This window comes from Notolepis coatsorum (assembly GCF_963971535.1).
Source record: "Notolepis coatsorum genome assembly, chromosome: 19".
NCBI lineage: Eukaryota > Metazoa > Chordata > Actinopteri > Aulopiformes > Paralepididae > Notolepis > Notolepis coatsorum.
The window spans coordinates 73857582-73866655 of NC_140183.1; the positions used below are offsets into that span (position 1 = coordinate 73857582).

Sequence of the window (9074 nt, forward strand, 5' to 3'; positions counted from 1 at the left end):
TTTTGCCCCCCCCCCCCCCCCCCCCCCCAGTGCTGGGCCCTTGGAATCATCCTAAACTACCCCCCCCCCCCCCCCCCCCCCCAGCTACGCCCCTGCCCCCAGACTTTCCCCAGTGAAGATAAGGAACAACTCCCTGTAACCTAGCAATAGGGGGGAGGAAGAAACCTCTGACGGGCCTCAGACCTCAGTGTCGCCCCTTTCTACAAATCAATGTAATCCGTATTTTATCTGGTTAAAAAAAAGTGCTTCGAAGTCTCCCTTTTGCTTCGCAATCCTCAATGGTCATCATTACACCAACAGGGGTCGCAATTGCGCGTCCGCAGTTACTCTTGTCATAAACGGTGCCAAGGCAGCGTGTGGCTGTGCTGTGTGCGCGGTCTCTAAGCCGTTCACATCCAGTTGGAGTCTAGCTGTTGAAAGCGAACGATGTCCACCGTCTCCCGTGTTGATCATTTCACGTAGAGCTACGTTTTAAAGAGAGGGAGAGAGAGAGAGAGAGAAAACGAGAGGGGGATAGCTCGTTTCTGCATTACTATAGAACATAATTTTACGTTAATGACCACCCTGTTTTATTGCGTACCTTTGGATGAAGTTGGAGTTTACTTGTTCTTGCAAAACAGACACAATGTGACACTGTTGTCCCAGTGATTGTGTGTGTTATCCTCCCTCACGGATTGCCTGAAGTACCGACTATTATTGATCCAGGGATATATAAAAATGGGTGGGGAAACTTCAGTCCAAACATGGTAAGAAATGTTGAAAAGGGTTAAGTTAATTAATTCAAAGTGTTCAATTAACATCGCAATCTAACGCATTTCTGTTTTGTATCCCTGTGTGTGTGTGTGGCCATGTGTTACTCGGATCTAGCGTGTAAGCGCAGAGAAAACCCCGAAGGTGAGAATAAATAACCTATTATAACCAGATATGATATTCTGTTATTAGAGTAAAACGGGTGATGATAAACCTGCCATAAACCTTTGTTTATTGTGAACTTTGATACATATCACGGGTGTGTTCTTCTCCATATCCAGGAGACAGTTTTGTCGTGAATGCCTTCCTCCGGCGAGGGATGGAGGAATGCGAGAGATATAGCGCATCGGATCACAAGCTGAAGAACATTCAGGTATCTGCCATTAACATTACTACTATACTATACTATACTATATATATGTCCTCCTCCCTTGCTCCTGCTGTTGACGACGATGTTATTATGCAATTAAGATGAATGCATGGTTGATATCAGTCATTGCAGTCACTGATTTGTTTATGCTTGATTGATGCCTGCTTTTTTATTCTGTTAATTGTTGCTTGTATTCCTTTATGCTGTGGAGCAAACGGAGAGTAAAGAATCCCTATACTTGTTGCTGTTGCATATGGCAAATAAATCGATCTGACACCTGAATCGGATGATAATCAAATGAAAATGTGTTGAGCTCTGTGCACGGCGCATTATTTGTGTTGAGGAATTAATTAGACTTTATTTATCCATAAAAGTGTACACTGCAAATCGTTCGGTTGTGTGTTTTAATCTAAATGGCACAGTAGATTCACTGGTTTAGTCTGTTTGGTGTATGGTAGACGCATATGGGGCCAGTTATCTATCATAGCTCCCAAGTTGCTATAGTGCTTTACAAGGAGACGTCTCCTTTGATTAGTATTTTGTTCACCGTGTGTTTTGTACACACGTCAAAATGTGTGCCGGCTGCGAGTAGTGTTCACGACGCACGAACTATCAGAACCGGTGTAGAAGTGCCAGCCAGGTGGGTGTTTGGACTTGTTAGCGGGATGTGGAGTCTGTCAATCACTTCAAAGTTGTCTGGGGAGCTATGGCTGTTTCCATTCTGAATGATGAGATTATCTCCAGCGAGACGTGCGGAGGAACAAAACTGTTCACTATAGCATAATGTGCAAAGGACGGCTATGATGTCTCTGTAACGTCGTGGGCTTTGCTGTTGTTTCTGTCATCTGCTGGCTCTGCAGTGGTTATTCCCCTATATTGCACACTATGGGTTATGACAGCTATGAGCCCTGTGGTGAGGTTTGGCAAAGCAGTGCACAAACACCAGTGTGTACACACACACACACACGCACACACGCAAACACACACACACACACACACACACACACACACACACACACACACACACGCACGCACACACACACACACACACACACGCACACACACACACACACACACACACACACACACACACACACACATGCTATACACACACAGACAGGCTAGGTTACATCAGAGGCAAGACTGGATGGAAAGGTATAGTCGTCGCTCAGACTGAGGGATATAAAGATTGCTCTTGCGGCCGCTGCTGGCAGCATCACTAAGGGCTGTGTCTTATTTTCAATGCCTCCTATTCTAGTGCAGCTCCCAGCGGGCGGCCCTCCGTGGCACAACATTACATCACTTCAATTAGTGTGTCATGTGATGTCGAGGGGTACGAGAGGCTGGAGTCTTCAGACAGACGTTATGAGAGGTTCACACAGAGGTACCACTACCGCCGACACCCGGTAAACTGGGTGGCGGTAATGCCGGAGGAGTTATGGATTATATCGGGGTTATTAACCACCCACTCGTGGCAAATTAAAAGAGAACTTTCCTCCACTTCAGAGGAATTCTAGTTCACACCCACCCACCCTCCACCCCGAGGGGGAAACCACCGAAAACATAACCTTGGAAGTTATTAGAAGGTGGGTCCCAACTCTTGATTCTATCAACGTCCTGTCCTTGATTTATTTTGCGTCATTAGTTGAGTATGTTAGAGGCTCATTCACACTGCTCAGACCAGACCTGGGTAAATATCGGTTTGAAGCTCATCTGACCGAGACTTGTTTTTCCTGTTTACTTTGAATCTGGTGTGCGAAGGAACTGGATGCACTATAGGTGGACAACATGGATTAAACAGCATGTTGGGGTGATGTGTTTCCAAGTAACATGTTAGGGTACTCAGATTCTTTTTTTTGTAGCAAGGAGTCACTTTAACTTTTTTTCAATTAAATTCCTGAAATCAGTAGTTACTTTTTTTTTTATTCCAAAAAAGGAAAATGTTCATATAAATAAATGTCTATTTTGCAACTCTCTGTTGCCATTGTTGTTCTTGGCTGTTGTAAACAGTGGTGTCTGCCTGTCTGGTAAGATATTCCCGGCAAAACTATCCGGCACACAGGAAATGATGCGTATTATGTCACCAACAGCAACAGCAGTTAGCATGCGTTTTCAAATGTAGGAAAGCAAGTCAATAGAGTGCAAAATGCAACATCAATGATCACTTATCATCATGTTGCCAAAACAAACAAAAATGAGGATCTTGAGGATTACCACTTTAATATAATATTTAACTTTTATTTTCTACTTTTCATGATTAAAGGGACACTCCAACATTTTGGGAAGTACACTTATTTGCCATCTTCTGTAGAGTCAGACAAGAAGATTGATATCAGTTCCATCTCTGTGTCCAGTAGCCACAGAGAGAGGTCCAGGTGCCTGCTAGCCTAGCAGTAGGGAGCAGCTAGCCTAGCTCCATGAAAAGTGAAGAAATACAACTTCCAACAACTCAAAAACTGACAAATGAAATTTATATCAATTATTTTCATCCGACTCTGGGGAGGATGGCAAATAAGTATATTTCCCCAAAATGATGTTCCTTTAAAAATATAAAAAATATATAAAATATAACCATAACAAATCTCTCAAGTTTGCTGATTATGTTACAATAGATTTGGAAAAGGCTTTAGCCAATAACATTCATAATATATATCCAACAAATGGATATATCAAATCCTTCCCTCTTTTCTTGATCCTCCAATCACAACTGTTACTGCACTTCAGGCACATCTGAAATCAAGCACCTCGGGCACATCTGAAATCAAGCACCTCGGGCACATCTGAAATCAAGCACCTCGGGCACATCTGAAATCAAGCACCTCGGGCACATCTGAAATCAAGCACCTCGGGCACATCTGAAATCAAAGTACCTACATCTCAGATCTCTCTAATCTAGATTTTTTTTTTTTATTTCATCTCAGTAATTTTTGTCCAAAGACCAAATTGGCCAATACCTGAAAGCCTATTACTATCAGTATCATTACTATCATTATCAGTATCACCAATGGAAAAAGTGGTATCAGTGCAGCTCCAAACTATGAAGAGTTACCTTTACTTTTATTGTAATGTATTGTAACAAGTTACTTTTAAAAGTAACATTCCCTACCTTTGACAATGAACTGGGTGTATTGCTTCCCTAGTAAGCATTGATGCGTCACCTCCCTATAACAGCAACACCCCAAATGCGATGCACAATATCACAGCTTTATATTTATTCTAAGACATTTAGCAGACACTCTCATCCAGAGTGATTAGTGCAAAGGTAGAGTTAAGCCCACATTCTAGCATCATCAGAACTAGAAAGAGCAGTGATGAGAGCAAGTAAACAGCGCCCAGTCAATAGCCTGAGAATATGAGACTTAAAATGAAGACAGTCTACAATGAAGCTATCTGGCTGCACGTTAGCCTAGCTTAGCACAATGAATGGAAGCGGACAGTGACAGGTAGCCTTCGGGAGAGGTATTAGTTGGACAATGCCTAGGCTAACCGGCCATGTCCGCTTCCATTCATTGTGCTAAGCTAGGCTAACGTGCAGCCAGATAGCTTTCTACTGAACGCACAGAGAGGAAACTGGTATCCATCTTCTTGTCTCTCTCTGGAGAAGACGATAAACGAATTTCCCCAAATGTTGGCGTGTTCTTTTATGTTACATGCTAAAATGTAAAGCTTGTTGTTATAGCGCCACCATCTGGTCAAATGGCACCACATTTGACACTGCACTCCCTTGGCATCCTGAGCAACACACTTTAAAAATAGTATAGTATAACTTGAGATTGTATAATATAGCATTGTATAGCAGTGTACATAAAGACCCAGTGCTTCATCCGTAGCTAACAGTGTACTGCACTATCACAGGACCTAGCATGTCTTACCATGCTCTGTAAAAACTCATGTACATATACCGATATGCCCTACTTTGATTACTTGTATTATTGCACAATGTCGTTCTATTGGATTCTTATTATATTATTATTGTATTATGCACAATCGTTGCGGGCAAGACCCCCCGCATTTCACTGTATACTTGTATGCCGTGACAAATAAAACTCTTGACTTGACTTGAACACACCCGCCAAGTGTGACGTTAGCGGGATGAGCGGTTCTGGAGATATGCGAGCCACAGACAGACAGACAGACAGACAGACAGACAGACAGACAGACAGACAGACAGACAGACAGACAGACAGACAGACACACGCACACACAACACACACGCACGCACACACACACACACCGCACACACACACACACACGCAGTCACGCACACACACACACACACACACGCACACAGAGATTCCTTCCTTTATAGTTTGATTAAATACGTACATTTAGGGGTTCCCTATTCCTTAAGGTTCCCTGGGGTTCTCTTTCGTCCAAGTATTTATCTTTGGAAAATGTTGACAATAATGACATTTCCATGTTCGAACGCACACGTTGTTTTTCTTTATCTGTGCACTGGGATGAAATGGTGCTTTATGTTTGGAGTCGCGCTTCCCTGTGACTGTGGTTTTACACTTATGATATAAGTTTCAAACCATAATTACAGGGTCCAAAAGTCAAAGTGAAAATCCCCTTAATTTAGCAGTGATATTATTCCTTTTTTTTCCTTCTTTAATGTGAATTACATTTCAAATTTGTCAGATTAATTAAAGCCGGATTTCGATCGCAAGATTACATTTAGAAATCCCAGATTTATTGGTCATTAACGTTTGAGATCCTTCAGATGTATTCGACTGACCCGGTTGGCCGGTGAGAGCCGAGGGGACGGTTTTAAAAAGCGTTTATGGTTTCATATCGGCAGGAGAGTGGCCAAACACGCTGTTCATGCTCGGCCCCTCCCCCCCCCCTCCCCCCTCCCCATTGTCAAAAAGGGGGAGTGGGATTCCTGAGCTGTCTGGCTGAAACTTCAAAGAGCTGAGCCGAGAGTTATAAAAGGGCTCTGATATCAGTGGAGCCTCCGAACCCTCACCCCTCTCTACCCCTCTATCCCTCTATCCCCCCTCTGTCCTCAGTGTCCTGGGGATGGGCAGCGTGACGGAGGGCTACAGGAAGGGAACAGAGGGGGGTGGGGGGGAGGAGGGAGGTGTTGGCCATCCTTAGAGAGAGCCCCATGCTCAGTATTAATCCGCTGAAAAATGTGGCGATTGTTGCTATAACCCAGAAAGTAGATAACCCTATTTGGGATTGTAGTTAGAAAAAATGCAACAACTACCTTGCTGATTATTAATTTAGCTGTATGTCAACATTCATAATTATTGTTGTCATGCTGCCCTGAAAATGTAAGTTCATAGCCTAGTTAAGCCTTCTAGATTGGGGGAGCTGAGGGAGAGGTGTGTGTGTGTGTGTGTGTGCGTGCGTACGTGTGTGCACGTGTGTCGGGGGGGGGGGGGGGGGGGGGGTGATTCAGCTAAAGGACTTGGCCCAGCCCGTGAAAGGGAGACTAGATTTTGACACTTCATTGCAGGTGTTCCAGACAAGTCACACCCGTCCCGGCACCTGGTGTGATGTGGAAATATTACAGGAGAGGGGGCGAGATCAAAGTGACAGGCAAATTTGCCAGGCTAAATAAAGGGGGGGCGCTGGCGTAGTCGATCATCATCACGTCCCTTTTAAAGTGTGTGGATGATGAATACGGAAAATATCATCATGGGGGCCATCCGCCTTGACCCTCTGCACTTACCCAGAGCTGTGTGTTCATCCCGTCAGCGGGAGAGCTCGCCGAAGGTTCCCTCCGCGTTTCACCTCGGGAAACACCAATAGTCTCTCAACCATGTCTCTCTCACATACGCACACACACACACACACACACACACACACACACACACACACACACAACACACACACGCACGCACGCACACACACACACACACACACACACACACACACACACACACACACACACTGTCTTACAGACATGCTTGGGTGCCCAAATAATGACAGGCTAATTCAACCTTTCAACGCTGCCTTTGTCTCAAAACTTGCCAGAGTCTTTCCCTGTTAAGAGGGAGTGTGTCAACATTTGGAATCCGGTAACAAAGACCATTATTACTCACCTTGAGAGGTCTGTAATATCACACAGTATAGCAGGGCTTGGGTAGGGATTCAGGCCTGTGCTAAAAGCTTAAAGACACAGAAAAATAGATTGACTTTTGGAGCAGCACAAGAAGGAATAGGCAAAGCTCCTAAACAATTCACTAAGCCAATTGTAAACGATTTTTAGTTTTTTTTTTACATTCATAATGAAATGTACCGTTAGGCTATGAATAAGCCTCTCCTTTTCAATAAAAATCAGTTTTGGAGACTTGGAGAAAAAAAAGAAGGATGTTTTGTTTGGACCGCCTTGCCTCTCTGGGCATTTGCGTACATCTTCTACTCGGCGTGTTAATTTGGAGTTAGCGGTGTTTGGTTTGGACGTGTCGGCAGCAGCAAAGGGATATCTGGGTAATTTTAAGGCTGCGGTCAGTTTTTTCTTCCTCAGAACTCGGGAGCCTCCGGTTCACCGTTGTTATAACTTTTATTCTCCGCATTTTAAGGGCTGCGATCGTATATATATCCCGCTGATCGAGCGCGGCCATTGTTCCCCGCCCGAGTCTCGGCGTGAGCCTCACGTGTTTCAAGGCCCAACATCATCGTAAAAAAAAAAAAAAATCTCGGCTTCATCCCGTAGTCTCTTTTTTTCACATCATCCTCTTCTCATGAGCGGGGAAATGAGGAAATCACCCCCTTTGAAGTGATATCAGGACGCGTCATGTGGAGGAGGAGGAGGAGGAGGAGGAGAAGAAGGAAGAAGAAAAAGGTGTACTTGTATATGTATTGGTTTTTTCATTTTCTTTTTCAAGGGACTTGAAGAGTTCGTTTTTTTCCCCCTCTCCCTTCTTTTTTTGAAATTGGCTTCACAAGAAGGCGAGCTGTGAGCCTTCATCTCTGAATGAAAAGCATGTGGCTGGCGTCCAGAACAGCGGGGTCTTTCAGCACGGCCCGGCTGACATCTGTTCCTGGTTTGCACAGCAGAATCCTGGAGCAGGGAGAGAGAGGCTGTGGTGGGAAAGGGGAGGGGGGGGGGGGGGGGGGGGTGGCAGGGAGGAGGAAAGGAGGAGGGTCGGGGGTGTTTTTTCTTTTTTGGGGGGGGGGGGGGGGGGGATATATTTGAGGGGTTTTGAAGGTAATCGTGGGGGAAGGGGGAAGGAGAATAATGGGGAACCTCATCCGCTTCCCTCAATAGCAGTTGTTTGCGGGCGAAGCGACAAGTCGCCCCCCCCCCCCGCTCCCGCGTCGACCTGTGTCGACCGGCTACCGACCGTGTGTCAAATCAAACGGGTCCTTCTCCTCGCGGAGTTTGTTTTTCCTCTCTATCCTTCTCGCCATTTGTCCAAAAGCAAACATCCACTTCTTCTCCGTCAGAGTAAACAGCGTCACCTGCTGCTGTAGGTTCAGACACTTGTCACAAGTGTGAGACGCTTGTTCTGCCCCCTCAGCCTTCATGTCCCATCTCTCCACATGATACCACCCCCCGGAGGTCAGGGGGACGCTGTTGTTTGTGTGTGTGTGTGTGTGTGTGTGTGTGTGTGTGTGTGAGTGTACGCACATTCATGTGTCAGTGCATGCTTGTGTGTGTGTGTGTGACACTGTGTGTGTGTGAGTGCACGCACATTCATGTGTCAGTGCATGCTTGTGTGTGTGTGTGTGTGTGCGTGCGTGTGTGTGTGTGTGCGTGCGTGCGTGCGTGCTTGCGTGTGTGTGTGTGTGCGTGTGCGTGTGAGCCAGAGGAAGAGAGAATTTTCTATGGTCTGTGTTTGATGGAAAACGACATTAGAACACTGCAGGCAGATTGGATGTTTATTTATCTTGGGTTATTTATACTGTCTGGGGCACTTTGAAGCTGTTTGCTCACTTTCTGCTTAATCCCCCGGGGGGGGGGCGAGGGGGGTAGTACGGTGTCTGTCTCTCTCCCTCC

General features: G+C 45.4%; 1 protein-coding gene across 3 annotated transcripts in view; it reads left to right on the plus strand.

Moving 5' to 3' along the window:
• The first annotated feature begins 414 nt into the window (after positions 1-414).
• The window catches only part of nkd2b (NKD inhibitor of WNT signaling pathway 2b), a 49273-nt gene continuing 40613 nt past the window's right edge, over positions 415-9074 (plus strand). For all 3 annotated transcript variants that reach the window (XM_084335870.1, XM_084335872.1, XM_084335873.1), the window contains exons 1-3: positions 415-746; positions 868-894; positions 1032-1123. In XM_084335870.1, coding sequence (XP_084191996.1) covers positions 1070-1123 — 54 coding nt within the window. In that variant the 5' untranslated portion in view covers positions 415-746; positions 868-894; positions 1032-1069. The remainder of the gene's footprint in view (positions 747-867; positions 895-1031; positions 1124-9074) is intronic.